This window comes from Furipterus horrens, unplaced genomic scaffold, assembly GCF_987537825.1.
Source record: "Furipterus horrens unplaced genomic scaffold, mFurHor1.1.pri manual_scaffold_4, whole genome shotgun sequence".
In the NCBI taxonomy this organism is placed as follows: Eukaryota; Metazoa; Chordata; class Mammalia; order Chiroptera; family Furipteridae; genus Furipterus; species Furipterus horrens.
Genome location: NW_028327174.1, coordinates 91,650,346 through 91,668,592, shown reverse-complemented (window position 1 = coordinate 91,668,592; position 18,247 = coordinate 91,650,346). Strand labels below are relative to the sequence as shown.

Here is an 18,247-nt window from a genome sequence, read left to right as displayed (position 1 = left end):
AATTTCAATTTACTGAACTATGCACAATGTTGCAATGAACATCCTTATATACAAATTTTCCTTCTTTTAGATTATTTTCTTAGGGTAATAAGCTATATAAAAGGATAATTATATTTACAGTTTTCTAAAGAAATTGCCAACTGTCTTGTAAAAGAGTCTATCATTGTATCCTGCTACCCATAAAAATATAACAGCTTCATTTTATACCAGCAAAAAATATTAATAGGTATAAAGTGGTACTTCCTCACTGTAGTTTTTGTATTCATGTTTTTGATAAATACTAATGTTACATACTGTTTCGTGAAACTTATTTATTGCATCTCTTATATTCCTTTTGTCCATTTATTTATTGATGCCTTGGTATTTTTAAAACAAGTTTTTGTTTGTTTGAACAACCTTTTAATAAAACCTAGAGTTACGTCTCATTCTTTCATTTTTTTACTTACCTGTTTTTAAGATGTGCCTCCAGATCACAGCGCTGCATTACATCTTGGCACACAGAAGAAAATGGACACGACACTAATAATTTGTCCAGGAGTTTATGAACTAGAATACTAGACTTCTTACACAACTTAAAGTGAAGTCTTTTGCGGTCCAATGGACAGAAGTCTTTCTCTTGTAAGAAGTTTCTGAGGCACTTGCAGCAGAATGTGTGTCCACAGGGAGTATCTAGTGGCTGCAACAGAGGCTGAAGGCAAATATGGCAGACCAGGTCATCATCTACTTCATTTTGGTAATTATACAAGTGATTTTCTCTTGTCCAATGCTGCTGGCCACATTCAAAACACAGAGGATCGAAGGAAGAGGAGGTGAGGTCCACAGACACCATATCATCACTTGTTGTTCCCATTTTGAGTCAACCGCAGCAATTTCTGTATCTTCATTTGTTAGATTTCCACTTTCACTTCAGGTTTAGTTTCTTTTAGTAGCCAAGGGTTTCTAGATAAACAAACCAAACCAAAAAAAGTAATTAATATCTATCAAGATAGGCTAAAAATATCAATATAATATTATTAGTTAACTTCTGTTTTAGTAAAAATAATTAAAATTGAGGTCGCGTGGGACTTATAATAAAGATGGTAAAGTAGAATATCAATAGTAACTGAAAAAAAATTATAAAATAATTTTTCAAAAATTAAAACATTCAAAATAAATCACAATTAAATTTAGAACAGGTACTAAATTTTAAATTAGTCATAAAATGTAAAAACGAAATTAACCTGCTAGTTGGCTAAGAATGACTTATACTGGCAAGTTATCAGTGAAAAACAAAAAAACTGTGATTAAAAGATGCCATATATTATATGATATAGGAAACAATTTGTTTTACTAACTGAAACCCCCAATACATCACTGCTCAATAATTGTTTTAAAGCCAATTAATCTACATAGTATGCTAATAATGTAATTTGAGGTATATAGTATGCAATACATTTGCTTTGGCAATCCCAGTCTTGTTTCTTTGCTTCTGACTGATTTTATGTATTTATAGGACTAAACCAAAGATTGTATTTTTAGACCTTTCCTCTGCACTGTGTTTGGGGATAAATGGATTTCAAAATATGTATGATTTGAATATTCTCTCTATATATAACACAGGATATAGAAAGATAAATCTGCATAGTATATATACATTTATGCAAACTTCATAAAATACAATACTATTTAATATCATTAAAAGAAAAAAACCTGGTGTAATTCAATTAAACAGATAAGATGTGTTATAAATTTCATTACTACCTCATATTATTCCACACTTCCATTTTTTCTGGCTTACTCAGAGCGGCAGTGCGCTTGTGTGTGTTTGTGTGTGCGCGTACGCGCATGTATGTGTCCCCTCTCCAACCCAAGACTCTTACAAAGAGCCTACCCCATTTTAGTGCAGGCCTAGCTAGGAATGCTTCCCTCAGATAAGGGTTTCCAGATTCCTGCTGCAGCAGCACCAGGGGTTAAAATGTCAACTCTAATGGCAGCAACTGTCTCTATTCATTCTTTTGTAAATATTTACAGTGTGTATTATGTACTAAACAGTGAACAAGGGTAGAGAAATACGGAGAAGATGGTTAAGCAAACCCATTATTAAAATTTGATGTAGTAAGAATTCTGAGAAAGTTATGCACAGGATGCTATGTGGATACAGAGAAAGGGGAGGAGAACTGGCATCTAAGTTTGGCTTGTGGCCAGAAATACCTCCTTTTTCTCAAAAGGAGAAAAAATATGGACTGCTGAGTAAGGAAGAATTAACCTGAGCGAAAAATGGACAAGGCATCTCAGTGCTAAGGGACAAGAGCTTGAGAGTGCACATACATTCAGGGAATAGGGAGCAGATCAAGACCTCTGAGGCAAAGAAAAGGTACTTGGGGCAGAGTAATTAGAAGACTCAAGGACAGAAAGAGTAGAACACCATGTTAACACCACTAGTATTTGTTTTAATAATAAAATTCTCCTCCGGTCATATACATGTATTTGTTATTTTATTTATTTGACATATTTCTTAGAAAAACAACATTAACATCTTAACAAATTTAACAAGAACTGCCATGAATTATGATGGGGTGAGACAAGATTCAGATGGGATGGCTGACCTCAGATAAATTGTGTTTTTATAAACTACTTAATATAATGACAAGAAGAGCAGCCTGTGATAAGAGAGCAGACACTACATGTACTTTGTAATTCATGGGGTTTCTTTATTCTCTGAGCATTATTAATTTTTTAATCGTCAGTGCAAGGTATGTGAGATTAAGGAGAGAAATATTATTTATCTCAGGCAGACTGCTGCTTCAGCCCAGGTATTTAACACAAATGTTTACGGACTTGTTTTCTACTCAATTAGCAAGAAAATTCACAATCCTTTGGTCTTCTTTGTTTGTGACAGTGGTTATTCTAATTTTTCCTAGCCTCAAGAAAATGTACTGCAATTCTAGCCTCCCACATAATGACTAAGAAAGCATTTCTCTTTAGACTATTATGTTTTAGCTATTTTCTAAATGTGTAAATAGCTTAGTTCTTTATTTTCATTTTATCACAAAATCTTGTCAAGAGAAAAAAGAACATGTTCCCATTTAAAATACCAAATAACAACTGCACAATCTCCAGCCTGAAATACCTCTGTTATCTCGAAACAAACATTAAATGAAAAATTATCATAGGTAGAGTGCTAACACACGCATATGCATATTGATTAAAGACCTGCGTCCTAGGTAGTTAAGAGCATACCCTGGTGGCTCAGCCACTCTGTGAGGATTCAAATCCTCCCTCTGTGAATTACTAGCTTTGTGACCTTACTAAATGTTACCTTCTTATCTGTGAAATGGGAGTGATAATAAATAGGTGTGTGTGTGTGCCTGACACGTAATAGGTGCTATATAAGTGTTACTATTACTATTATTATTATTAAAGAAACAAAAATCTAGACAGATTTTGATTTGCCCCAAGCCATATAGCGTAAAATTACTAAGAGAAAACCAAATATAAATCTAGTCCTTTCTTGCTTCAAAATAACCCAATAGTAAATTAAATAATTGTAAGAACGAGGTAAGGAGGTATTTCACGAACACCTCGGTGTGAGTCTGTTAAGGACAAAAGTAGCCTGACCCTAGTTTTCCAACCCTCAGTCGAACCCTTCATTTCCAATCTAGGCAGATGGCTTTATTTCCACTTTGTGTGCAAGTCCTCTGTAATACCTTACAGCACTTCTCACACTGTAGCTCCCGCTTAGTCCCTCTTTGAGAGCTGACATGCCATAGGGGAGAAGTTCAGGAAGTGTTGAATGACCAGGTGGGTGACAACATACTTGCTCACTCTTGGTACGTTTAGGTGACCAGAAATACATCTGTGTAAATAGAAGGATATGTCGATGTTTATTTAATCTTGATTTCAGGTATTCTATGAGCACAATTAGAAATATTGAAATACAAGTAAATAATAGTCTTAACTACTTTCCAAAATATAAAATGTGACATAGTGTGTATCTTTACAAACTACATTATCTATTTAGCTAGTATTCCAGGAATAGTAAATTGACTGGGAATGTTACAACACATTTCAAATAATATCTTGAAATACAGCCAGTGCAATGAAAAGGGAATTATAAAACATGGTTTACTACCTAATTCCAGTTATGATTAACATGCTTGCTCTTCCTGGATTATGGTATAAGAATATCTGGGTACATCATAAAGACTCTCAGAAAGAATTATGGTTTTCACAGTTAATTTGCCTACTCCAAAGCTATGTATCATTTCTCTTGATGTTATTTTTAATTCAGATTGAAAGAGTCCTCACTGGCCCTAACCTATTCTGAATGACAGCTTCGCTGGATAGAGTATTCGTGGTTGTAGGTTTTTGCTTTTCATTACTTTGAATATTTCTTGCCAGTCCCTTCTTGCCTGCAGAGTTTCTTTTGAGAAATCAGCTGACAGTCTTATTGGGACCTCTTTGTATGTAATTCTCTTCTTCTCTCTTGCCGCTTTTAAGATTTTCTCTTTATCCTTAATTTTTGACATTTTGATTATAGTGTGTCTTGGAGTGGTTCTCCCAGTTGCCTTGAAACTCTCTGTGCTTCCTGGACCTGTAAGTTCATTAAGTTCATTTCCTTCCCCAAGTTAGGGAAGTTCTGCTTAATTATTTTTTCACATAATTTTTCAATTTCTAGTTCTTTTTCTTCACCTTCTGGCAAGCTTATAATTCTAATATTTGTTCGCTTATAGCTGTCCCATAGGTTTCTGAGCCTCTCCTCATTTTCCTCACTTTTCATTTCCTCTTTCTGCACTGGTTGACTGTTCCTTCCCTATGTTCCAATTTGTTGATTTGATCTCTGGTTTTTGTTTCCTCACCACTTGTCTCTGTATGTGTTTTCATTCATTTCAGCAGGACTAGCCTTCGTTCCTTCCCCATCTTGTTCCAAATCTTTTGTTAATTCTGTAAGCTGCCTTATGACTATAGCTCTGAACTGAGCCTCAGAAAGATTTTCTATTTGTTCATCGGTTAATTCCATATTTGCTTTTTGGTTAGATGCATGATTGGTATTTCAATCATTATTCCTGCCATTCTGTTTTTGTTTATCTTTCCTTATTGGGCGGGGCTGTCACACCTCCTACACTATAGGGGGCGGACCCTGTGTACTCTTCACAACCAGGTGACCCGTCCCACCACACTGTGGCACTTTGTGTGGGGGCGGGGGTCCTAGATGGATTCCTGCTGTTACTTTCCGCTGAGAGACGGGGAGCCTCTTCCTCTGTCCCCATGCCCTCTGGGCCTCACAGTCTGAGGCAATGGGGTCTGCCTTCTCCAGCATTAGAATCGCGAGCTGACGGGTCTCGACTACAGCCGGGACTGCTCCCCTGGTGTTTCTCACAGTTCTGCCGCTGTCACTGCCGTTGCCGCCAACAGCACAGCTTGACCTCTCGACCCCAGTTTCGCCCCTCCTACCCGTCTGGATGAGCACCACTTGTTTATAACTTTATACATTGGACTTCCATGTGGTTTTATTTTCTGGAATTTCTGGTTATCTTTGAAGTAGCTGTATTCCTACTTAGTTGTGGAGGGAGAAAGAGCGTGTTAATCTAAGCCTTCATCTTGGCCAGAGAAGGAAAACTCTGACTCCAAAAAACCTCCGCTGCCTTGCGGCATACCTCTTCAGGGGAAAGGCTAAGGGAGTAAACCCCGACAGAAAATCCGGAGCCGGAGTCCCTAAGGCGGTTTGACGTTGTAGTCAACACTGGCAACTCCTGCGGCGCACCTGAAGCCAAGCCGTATTGACTCCGTCTTTCCCTTGGACCCTTCAGCTGTGAAGAGAGGGGGGGTCTGCTGCATGGGCAACAGCAGACCCTCCATATCACCCTGCCCAGGCTCTGTAGCTTCAGCTTCACTGGAGAGGACACTCCAGCGTCATCGCAAGATGTCGATTCAACACGGGAGGAGACAGATACCGTGTCACTCCCGAGTCGGACTGCACAGCCATTCTCAGCGGTGCAGATAGACTCTTAAGAAGCTACACCATTGTCTCTCGAGACGGACGGCTGCCGCCGCCGACGACATCTTGGCTGGAATTGAGAGAAAGTTTCTGGATTTGCTACTTGATTCCCTCCAAAATGGTGGACAAAATTTTGACTCATACTAGTAATGTGTAAGTATGCCAACTTCCCCCAAATTGTTCTAATCCTGGTTAATTTTATTCTTTTTGATATTTATAAGTTGTACAGTTGAAAATAAAGAAGTAATACCTCATCTTTCTTTACTTTGAATTTTTGATTCTAGCTAAATTAAATATATAATTATAATTATCCTTATTTCTCTTATGAAGTGTTTCTATATCCTGGCTCTATTTTTTCTATTGAATTATAATTCTTTCTTAATTAATGTGAACTTAATATATAAAGGAAACAACACTTTATCACATTAGTATAATTACTTTTCCCAAACCTCCTCTTTGCTTATTAGTTGTCTATTGGCATAAGGAAATTGTCAATTTTTATGTAATTGAAGACATTCATGTTCCCCTTTAAAAATGCTCCCCCTGCTTGTATTCCCTCCTTCTTAAAAAAAAGGAGATAAAGACTTGCCTCTATTTTCTTCACTTGTATAGTTTAAAAAAATAAATGATTACCGCTCTATTCTGATTGGTATAGAGTATGAAAATATTTAATTTTATTTTTCTCCCATAAGTTAAATAATTGTCCTAGTTCTAGGATATCTGACTCACGCTTATGTTCAAAAACCATGCCATTACTTCCCCCTAAATGGCCCTATTAGTGTACTTCTGTACTACTTCTATACTATTCTGATGTCCTATAACTAGAACCAGAGAATTTTCTGTTTCTCTTTTTCTCTCTTTCTGCCTCACTTCCCACACCCAGTCACGGAGTTCCTACTGGTTCTACTTCCAGAGTATACTAATTATGCCTCCTCTTCCTCCATCCCTACCACCATGCTCAGATTAGACCTGCTGCACCTGCTCGTCTGGCAGCCACTCAGAGGGTTTCCAGCACTGTTCCTCTCTTCTCTGTCCTTCACAGCACTAGCATCCAAAAACCACTGATAGAATTTTCCTTGCTGAATACTTTTCTGCAGCCTCCAATTACTGCTACAAAATGAAAGGCAAATTCTTCAACCTGATACTTAAACCTTCAAAACTGGCTCGTTTAGTTTCATTTGCTGACACAGTACTACACATTCCATGCTTTGGCTACACCAGTCTTAAAAGTTCCTGATTCATTATGCTATTCCTTCTGCCTGGAATGTCCTTTCCTGCCTTGCTGATCTGCAGGACTCACATCCATTTAATGGCCAGCTCAAGCAAACCCTTTGCTACAGAGTGCCTTCTGATCAACCCAAACATAATCACTTATTGCATCCCTTAAACCACCACTTATTACTACAGTCAGTATGCCCCCCCCAACTGCTGTAGTTAGCAATCACTTATTTATATATATTTGCAGAGCTCCTGCAGTTCAATGGTGGGAGCATGACATGAGTGGAGAATAAAGATCTTCATGCTCTCTTGTCATGAATATTCCCTTCATATGCCAAACAGAAAGTATCTATATTAAACTGATAGAGTTCAGTAACATAGCCCATGAAATGTTAAAAGGGAACTTATTAGACCAAGAAGACTCCAGAGGAAGGGAATCAAAGAAAACAGACACTTCCTATAGGAAACTTCCATCTCCAGAAATGATTTGTCCAGAAGTCACACACTCAGAGAACACCGCCCCTCCTCAATGCAGCAAGAATGTGAATCTGACCAGGACCTATCTCTCCAGAACCCCCCAGGATAAATAACTGTGAGGGTCCAGAATTAGGCCAAACACCTAAGAGTTCATTCAGTTGTATCTAATCTTATTACATGAAAGGGACTCACCAACCTTGGAATTCTACCTGTGAAGAAGTCCCTAAGACTAAAGGGTCCTATTGTGACCCTCCTCATCCCAGTAAAGACCCTACTAGTTAAGAGAACTTCTTTGATCAACTCAAAATGGTTGAAAACAAAGTGTTCTAAGAAGAGCTGAAGCACCATATATTAGTGCAGGCACTGGTCAGACAAACAGGGAGAGGGTCTGAGGGATGGGATGTATGGTACAGACAGGAGGCTAGCAGGATTGTCTAAGCCACTAGAGTTCTTTAAAAAAAAATTTTTTTTTTGATTATGCTATTACAGTTGTCCCAATTTTTCCCCTTATGCCCCCCTCTATCTGGTACCCTATTCCCTCTAGCAATCCCCTACCTTAGTTCATGTCCATGGATCATGCATATAAGTGTTTTGGCTTCTCCATTTCCTATACTATTGTTAGCATCTCCCCCCTTTTTAAAATATGCTTTATTGATTATCCTGTTAGAGTAGTCCCAATTTCTTTTCCCTTTGTTCCCCTCCACCCAGTGATCCCCCTCACTCCAGTTGTCCCCCCCCTTTAGTCCATGCCCATTGGTTGTGCATATAGTTCTTCTCAACATCTTCCTATATACTCCACTCCCTCCTACTATGCTTCTTAATTCCTGTACCATCTCCCTCCCTTTCCCCTCTTTCCTCTCCCCACTGACCTCACCCCATAATGTTCCCCATACCTATAATTCTTTTCCCACTTTCATTGCCTACTTAGTCTGCCTTTGTTTTGATTCCCTAGCTTCTGTTGTTGGTTATTGAGATATAGTTTTCATTTTAATGTTCATAGTTTTGATCCTCCTTCTTCTAAACCAGTCCTTTTAACATTTCATATAACAGTGGTTTGGATCTGATGAACTTCTTCAGTTTTACTTTGTCCTGGAAGCACTTTCTCTGCCTTTCTATTCTGACTGACAGCTTCGCTGGATAGAGTATTCGTGGTTGTAGGTTTTTGCTTTTCATTACTTTGAATATTTCTTGCCAGTCCCTTCTTGTCTGCAGAGTCTCCTTTGAGAAATCAGCTGATAGTCTTATTGGGACCCCTTTGTATGTAATTCTCTTCTCTCTTCCTGCTTTTAAGATTCTCTCTTTAATTTTTGACAGTTTTATTATAATGTGCCTTGGTGTGGTTCTCCCTGGGTCCAGTTTTTTTGGAACTCTCTGTGCTTCCTGGACCTGTAAGTCTGTTTCCTTCCCCAAGTTCGGGAAGTTCTGCTTCATTATTTTTTCACATAATTTTTCAATTTCTTGTTCTTCTTATTCACCTCTGGCAACCCTGTGATTTGGATGTTGGCCCACTTATAGCTGTCCCATAGGTTTCTGAGCCTCTCCTCATTTTCCTCACTTTTCCTTTCCTCTTTCTGCACTGGTTGACTGTTCCTTCTCTATGTTCTAATTTGTTGATTTGGTTTTCTTTCCCTCACCACTTGTTTCATATGTGTTTTCGTTCATTTCTGCAGGACTAGCCTTTATTCCTTCCCTGTCTTGTTTAAGATCAGCTGTCAGGTCTGTAAGCATTCTTATAACCAAAGCTCTGAACTCTGACTCATAAAGCTTTCCTATCTGCTGAGCTGTTAGATCAGATATTTGCTCTCTGGTCAGCTGTGTCACTGGGATCTCTATCATGATCTGTACCATCCTGACAGTTTTGTGTTTACCTTTGCTTCCTGGGTGGGGCTATCACACCTCCTACACTATCGGGGGCGGAGCCCTGTGCACTTGTCACTACTGGGTGACCCTTCTCACCATGCTGTGGCGTTTTGTGTGGGGGCGGGGGTCCAAGATGGACTCCTGCTGTTCTCTCTCTGCTGAAAGACCAGGAGCTTATTCCTCCATCCCCACCCATTCCAGCCTTCACAGTCCAAGGCAATGGGGGTCTGCCTTCCCTGGCATTGGAATCACAAGCTAACAGGTATGGTCTGCAGCCTTAGGTGATCCCAAGGTGTTTCTTGCCTCTTTTTAAATACAGGTGTCTGTGCTTACCGCCATCCCGCTGCCATCGTCACAGCTGCCACCACCAGCACAGCTTGACCTCTCCACCCTGGCTTCATCCGTCCTACCTGTCTAGATAAGCACCACTTCTTTATAACTTCATACGCTGGACTTCCATGTAGCTTTATTTTCTGGAACTTCTGGTTATTTCTGGTTTTGCAGTAGAAGTATTCCTTCTTAGTTATGGAGGGAGATGGAGCATGTCAGTCTAGGGCTCCATCTTGGCCGGAAGTTCCCCTGTCTATTTTGTATGTACCAATTATGCTTCTTGATTCCTGCACCTCTTCCTCCATTCTCCCTCCTCCCCCTCCCACCAGTTGAGAGTTTTCTGAGTGAAGAAATGATATGTGTTTGTCTGTGTGTCAGGTGGGGCGCTCTGGCAGAAGGTTTAGCATAGGTAAGGGCAGGGGGTATGGCAATAATGAAGGAAGGCAAAACAGGAAGTCATTGCAATGGTCAAGATGAATGGTCATGAGAATTTTAACTAAGGTAATGACTAGGAAAAGTCAAAGGAGGGGTAGTTTTGAGCAACATTTTAGGATGCAGAAATTTTTTAAAAACAGAGAAGCAAGAGAATAAGAGAAGGGGCTAGCACACCACAACATGCATGGACACAGCAAAGAAACAAAAACTATAAGTGAACTTTCCTCATATTTCCCATCAAAACGTACCTACATTTCCTGTAATTCAAGATTAGTTTCTCTATTATAAACATAAGAATTTCCTGATATCTCCCAAAAGCCAAAACTTAGTAGTCCATTTAACACTTTATCAGGAATTGTACTCTGTTGAGAAATAAAGTGTCTTTTAAGAGTCACAAAAAACGTCCACCATCAGGAGAAGTTGTAGTCTCAGGCCCGAACTTTCCCCTTTGAACTGCTAGGGCACTGGGCTAACGGGGCTAGAGTATCCGTAAAGCTTCTTCCTGCTGAAACATTCCAGCACAGTGAGGTAGAGGGAGGATGGAGGAGGGGAGTTTCACCCACCACTGTTTAAAATAAAAAGACAATGCCCAATAACATAAATTCACAGCGCAGCTGGGAAAAGACCGAGAGGTAGACAACTAAAATGAGAGCACGTGGAAAGAACAAGCACATGGGGCAAGGACAAAACATTAGGATTTTTGTTGTTAGACAAAAGGGGATAGGACTGATGTCAAAAGAAATGCGAGTCTAAACTGAACAGGGATTTACTCATGAGGGCAATTTTGATGTCTAAAGGGAATGGATTAGAGGAGATAGTTATAATAGCTAACATTTACTTATTGACTTCTTACTATGTGTCAGGCAAAGTATTAACTGAGATGGGGAATTAACAGATTTACTCCTCACAATAATCCTGAGTTTGATATTATCATTATCATCATCCCCATTTTTCAAATGAGGAAACTGAAAGTAAGATCATTAAGTAACTTGTCCAAGATCCCAAAGCTAGTAGTTCATGAATCAGGCAATCTGACTCCAGAGCTATACTTTTTAAAATACGTATTGTACTTAAGTACATAAAGCAAATAGGTAGAGGTTACACAGAGTCAAAATATGTACATAGCCACATACATATATATGTTCACATAAATAAATGGATAAATGCAGGGAAATTATTTATCTTCTGTTTTTAGCATCAGGTAGGCTGATTTCCCAAAGAAAATACATACTGCTATTTATATATGGACCAAAATGCTAGATGGATCTCAGTTCTTAGTCTCACAGCAATTTCCACAATTTGTATTTTCATTTTTATTTTTACTGTGATAAAATGAAGCCTTCAAAATTGACATTCCTTATCACATCCACAAAATTCAAGTGACTCTGTGATCTTCCACTCAGGTAGCAAAATCAGTTTGAATGAACATAAAACTATATAGCATCTCAATTTGTGAGCTATCCATCAAGCTCTCTAAAAGCTTCTTGGAAAACATTCACTTATGTTTGCCATGGAACACAAAAGTTTTATAATCTTCATATATAAACATGTATCGTCGGCAGCCATCCGTCTCGAGAGACGATGGCGTAGCTTCCTGAGAGTCTATTTGCACATATAAAGAAATGTGTAACCACGCCTAAGGCTTTCTTCCTAGGCTCTTAGGGTACAACACAATACTACCATCATCCAAGGTCATCTGCTACTACTCTATAAATTAATGTCTTGAGAACTGAAACCCCACCTGTTTTTCCTTGCCAATAGCTCTGGGTTATATAAATAATTTCGGATATAACTACCTCTATCACTCCCGCATCCTCAGTGCAATCTGAACTTGTAATTCCTAGCAAGAAAAGTTCACTTATGTTACAGACAATTACGTTCTAACTCATGAAACATGTATCTAAACATTTACATTTCTGGTTCTTGGTTAACAATGGCAGCAAATACCACCCAGGATGTGACAATCTTTTGGTTGCTGTTTCCATTGAAACAGTCTATATAAGAACATCTAACAGTAAAACAACATTTTTTTTTTAAAGCAAAACAACTTTATCATTTCCCCAATCAGTCAACCAACATGGTACATAACAGCTATATAAATTAAGCATCAGAAAATTCAGGATTCCTTCAAAACATTTGTGTTTATCATATACTGCATGCCAGGCACTGTGCTAGAGAGCAGGGTTACTATGGAGAACTGAATAGGCAGTCCCTGCCCTAAAGAGAGCATAGTCTATGCAGAAATATTAGACAATGACACAAATATACAAAAAACAGTAAGATCAGATTATTAGAAAAGCATAATAAGGAGTTCAAAGTAAGCTTTCTTAAGAATATGATATTTTAGCTGAAATTTGAGGAAGGTCAAGGAAACAAAGAAAGCTCTGATAAGGGGTTCATTTCCAAAATATATAAAGAACTTAAAACTACTCAACACCAAGAAGACAAACAACACAATTGAAAAATAGACAAAGAACCTGAATAGACACTTCTCCAAAGAGGACATACAGAGGGCCTATAGACAGATGGAAAGATGAAAATCAGAGAGATACAAATTATAACCTTTCAGAATGGCCATCATCGATAAATCCACAAACAAGTGCTGGCAGGGGTGTACAGAAAAGGGAATCCTTGAGCACTTCCCCTGGGAATGCAGACTGGTACAGCCACTATGGAAAGCAGTATAGAGTTTTCTCAAAAAATTAAAAATGGAAGTGCCTTTCGATGCAGGGATCCCACTTCGGGGAATATATCCAAAGAAACTCAAAACACTAATTCAAAAGAATACATGCACCCCTATGTTCACTGCATCATTGTTTACAACAGCCAAAATCTGGAAACAGCCCAAGTGCCCATCAGTAGATGAGTGGATAAAAAAGCTGTGGAATACTATTTGGCCAAAAAGAAAAAGAAAAAAGAAAGAAAGAAAGAAAGAAAGACAAAAAGAAAATTTTTACCTTTTGCAACACCACGGATGGACCTGGAGATTATTATGCTAAGTGAAATAAGCTAGTCAGAGAAAGACAAATACCATACGATCTCACTTACGAGTATATGTGGAATCTAATGAACAAAATAAACTGACAAACAACATAGAAATGGGCATGGATACATGGAACTTACTGACAGCTGTCAGAGGAAGAGGGTGGGAGACGGATGAAATAAGGTAAAGGGATTATGCAAAAAACATGTATTTATGTATAAAATATACAGACACAGACAGCAATGTAGCGATAGGAACAGGGGAAGGGGGTGGGAGCATGGATGGAGATGGGCAAAGGGAGAGAAAATGGGAATGGAAAGAAACTTTGCTTGAGGTGATGGGCCCATGATGCAGTAGGCAAATGATGTTTTCTTGAGTTGTACACTTGAAACATGTATGATTTTGTGAACTAATGTCACCCCAATAAATTCAGTTAAAACGATTAATTCGCAAAGTGCCACAGGCAACACTAAGGATTTGGATCTTTATTCTATAAACAAATAAAAGCTATTAGAGGATTTTAAGGAGAATGAAAGATGAGATCTGTATTTCAAAACTTATTCTGGATATAATGTAACACAAGAATTAAGAGAAGTATGAATGAATGGGGGAAGTTCAGTTAAAAAGCCATTAGAGTAGTCCAAGGGAAAAATAACTTGAATTAGGACAGTGGCAGTGTGCAGGGAAGGATTTGAGAAAGCATTCAAAGATAAAATAGATGAATTAGATACTGGGGGGAAGTGAGGGTGAGAGAGAAAGGCTCCGCAGGCTCTCAACTTATAAAATAGTCAATATGCCCTTCACTAGGGATTGGTGGAGAGATCAAGAGTTCGACTTTGGACATATTGAAAGTGATGTGCCTGTCAGAGACATTTATGTAAACAGGGGTATCTAAGTCTGGTGACGAGATGACAGGTCTGGACTGGGGATATGTGTCTAGTAATATAAGAAGGCAATTGAGGATATGAAAAGTAGGTATGTGGTCAACTAGAGAGATATTATAGAATAAGAAAAGGGATAAGGATCAGTAAATGTTAATACATATCCATTTCAGGTTCAGAATTGTATTTCTGTAACAAGAAATATTCAATATGGATTTTTAAATATAGCAAGAGTAACATATTGTACAATTTATCTTGAACTTGTCAAACTACATCTTTTGCCAAAGAAACAGGATCAGAATAATTATTATGTAGATAAGGACCAAAGAGATTCCTAAATTATACTTACAAGATTGAGATAACATAAAAGAGCCACAAATGTAACATTATTTGTGGGAAGGGGGCCTTCCTTCATAGCTTGATAAAACAAAATACATATCTCATTGTTTCAAAGGTACCATGAACACTTCCAAAATCAAACTCAAGATCATTTCCACCCCAACAGGGTCCTCCTGTAGTGAATGGGATCACTAGCACACACCATATAGGCACTAAGCCAGAAACTCAGAAGTAATCTTTGATACTGCCCTCTTACTCATCTTCCACATCTAAATCCACTAAGTAGTCCTGTCAATTTTACTCTGCTTAATTTTGCTCTCATTTAACTCTTCAACTTTTATTTCTTACCACAGTCCTCATGATTTCACTTCTCCACTCCACGGGTTTGTTATTGGTTCCTTGAAAGAGCCATGCTCTGTTTTGATTCAAGACCTTTGTAAATATTCCATCTGCCTAGAATACTCTTTCCCACTATCCTCTCTTAGGTAACTTTTTCTTATCTTTCAAATTCTGATTTCCTCAAAAAACAAACAAACAAGAAAAACTTTTCATAATAGCACCCAGGACTAAGACAGGTCGCCTGTTATATGGTCTTATAATGCTCTATGTGTTTCACTCTTAGTACTTACCACAATAATTGCTTACTAATATGATTATTTAATATCTGTCTTCCCAACTAGATTGGAATTTCTGTAAGCTGGGCCTGTGCTTTGCTCAACATTATAGCCTTAGCACCAAGCATACTAACTAGCATGTATGGGATGACAGATAACAATTTTAAGTAAATCCTTAATTCTAAATTACTAACAAAGCACTCAGCATATCTAAAGGAGGAAAAGAATTTAGGCTAGGTCTCTAACTTGAAGCACTGAGTTCACAAGCCCTGTTTCACACAGACTGCTTCTCTAGGCTGAGACAGGAGGGGCCTGGTTGACAGAGGAAAAACAAGGAGGGATGAAGGGCCTAGACCAGCACTGTACAAAGGAAATAATGTGCAGGATCTAGAAACCACATGAAGAAAAGAAAAAGAAGCAGGTAACATTAATTTTAATAACATATTTTATTTAATCAAATACATCTAAAATTATTATATCATCATGTGATCAATATTTTAAAAGTTATTAATGGGGTATCTCACATTCTGATTTAAGTCTTTGAAATCAGTGTGTATTTTATACTTACAGAACATCTCAGTTGGGATGAGCCACATGCCAAATGCTCAAAACCACATAAGGCCAGTGGCTACTATAATGGACAGCTCAGATATCAATGTCTATATCTATATGAGAAGGAAAAGTATATTTAACAGGAGTAAGATAACCCCTCTCCTCAAAGAAATTACAATATAACCAGCAGATACAACTATTATACAAGCGAAGTATATGTGACACAGAGACATACCAGCCAAACCTTAGAATCATTCAGGAAGTAAAGAAGCCCTTAAGCAAGGCTACTGATAAATACATACAGGTGAGCATCTTTGTGTAGGATCTCTCTTGCAAAGGATAGGAAGCCTAACTAATACATACTGGCTTAACTAAAAAACAAGACAGGTAAGACTGGACTCAGGGCTCTTTCATCCAACTCTCCTTCCTCTGGGCTCATGCTCAGCCTATAAGTGGCAGCCAGTCCCCAGCAGTTGCAGGGTACACCTTCCTATCTCTGATGGTGACTTAGGTCATGTATCCATCATGAACCAATCACTGTAACCAGGGGTATGTGATGCTTTAATGGGCCAGTCTAGGTTAATTGAGTCAACTTCCCCAGAAGCACATACACTAAAGCAAAGAAAAAGTGGATCCCCAAAGAAGGAAATTAGGATCTGGAAGTAAGGTGAGAATGGATGCTATGGAACTCCCCCACCCCAAAAGCCTACTACTTTACCTTCTCATTCCCAAGCCACCACTCTAAACGTTAGCAATTATCACATTGGTCATTTTATAGCAGCCTATTGATCCAATGTCTTTAGGGAGGAATCCATAGATGTCCTTGGTCCTAAGAGTCCATTCAGAGTCAATCATACATGTGGATTTTTCATCCAAGCATATTACCTTACTGCTTTATCTCCTCCTCAAATGAACTGGAAGTGTCTTAAGAGTTCATTTCCAAGGATTTAACTATTCTCCTGTAGTTCTATTTATCCAGTATTACTATATGCCAGACACCACACTTATTGCTTTATAAGTATTATTTCACTTAACCTTTCTAACAAACCCTATGAAATAGTTACAATCACCATTTTATAGATGAGGAAAATGAGGTTCAGAGAGGTTAAAACAAATAGACTGTAAGTGACCAAGATGGGAGTCAAACTCTGGGCCACCTACTTTCAAAGTCCATGTTTGGTAGTACCTGAAATTAGGAAATTTCTAACATTCTCTCCCTCTTTCACATCAATAAAGAAAAACAACAAAAGACATTATAAGCAACATGCAATACAATCCCAGGCAAACCAAACAATTTTTAATAATCTTTCTGAAGGCATTGCCATTCAGTCCTATTCTTTGTTTAAAAAAAAGTGAAACTGTGATAATAGCCCCAAATACAGACAATTGTACTAATGAGTAGAATATTTCTTTGTAATTTGACTCCTCAAATAAGGCTGTGATTTAGTAGTAGTTATACTATACAGTAAAGATAAATTCTCGAACATTCTCAGACAGCCACAAGTTTACATATGCAATCAAAATAAAAATCACTGCAGGGAAGAGAAACACAATAAAGTTTATAATACAATAAATCATGCATAAGCAGGTAGGCCATAAAAAGTTCCATTATAAATTAATATTTTCCAAATAATTTTATTTTTCAAAGCTTAGCATTTTACAGTGAATGCTTATATCTTACAAATCTATCATTAACATTTTATATACCTGCTTTATCATATATCTACCCATCTTTCCCTCCATTTTGTCTTTTCACACACTTCAAAAGTATACTGCACAAGTCAGTACACTTCTCTTTAAATATTACAGCATGTATATCATTAAGTGAAGTTCAATATTTGTTTGTTTCTTTTTACTGCTTCACATGTTTTATTATGTCATACATTCTTCTAGAACCAGGTTCATTTTTCCAGTTTTGTAGAAAAATAAGGTGTTCCGGCCACCATTTACTTAACTGTCTAGTCTTTTTGGGGGAGGGTGTTGTCAAATGATCTTTAATTGAAATATTTTCCTTTGTAGTTCTTAACTCGCCGGGCACTTCACTGCACCACTGCTGATGTCATCTATGATGTGAGGGTGGCGGCCATCAGCTGATTGCAGCCCACAGACTGGGCGGTCCCCAGGATCTCTTTAATGGTTCCAGAGAGTTCTCTAGCTAAAGATCGGTGCCGTATTTGTTGGGCAATGCTGACAATCTCATCAAACGTGATATTTCCACTGTGCTTAATGTTTTTTTTGCTTCTTTCTGTCTCATGGTGGTTCTTTGAGGGCTTTGATGATCAGGGCAGAAGCAGAAGGCACTACCTCAATCTGGGCCTGTTCTGAACGGTCAGCTTCACTGCAATCCTCAGACCCTTCCAATCCCCAGTTGCTTTGGAGATGTCATCACCAGTTGTTTTTGGACACAGGCCCAGGGGGCCGATATTGGAGGCCAGGGCAGACATGACACCCACTTCCCCATTGGTGTACCGCAGGTATACGACTTTGATCTCATTGGGGTCGAACTTCGGTGGCATGGTGGAGGCAGCTGGTGTCAGATTAACCCGGATTCGGGACAACCGAAGAAAGTTAGTTGCACCTT

The 18,247-nt window shown here is 38.4% G+C and overlaps 1 protein-coding gene across 1 annotated transcript in view; it reads right to left on the bottom strand.

Moving 5' to 3' along the window:
* Nucleotides 1–18,247, bottom strand: part of LNX2 (ligand of numb-protein X 2) — an 81,818-nt gene that overhangs the window by 34,814 nt on the left and 28,757 nt on the right. Inside the window, exon 2 of the mRNA XM_090273763.1 lies at nt 447–939. Coding sequence (XP_090129889.1) covers nt 447–850 — 404 coding nt within the window. The 5' untranslated portion in view covers nt 851–939. The remainder of the gene's footprint in view (nt 1–446; nt 940–18,247) is intronic.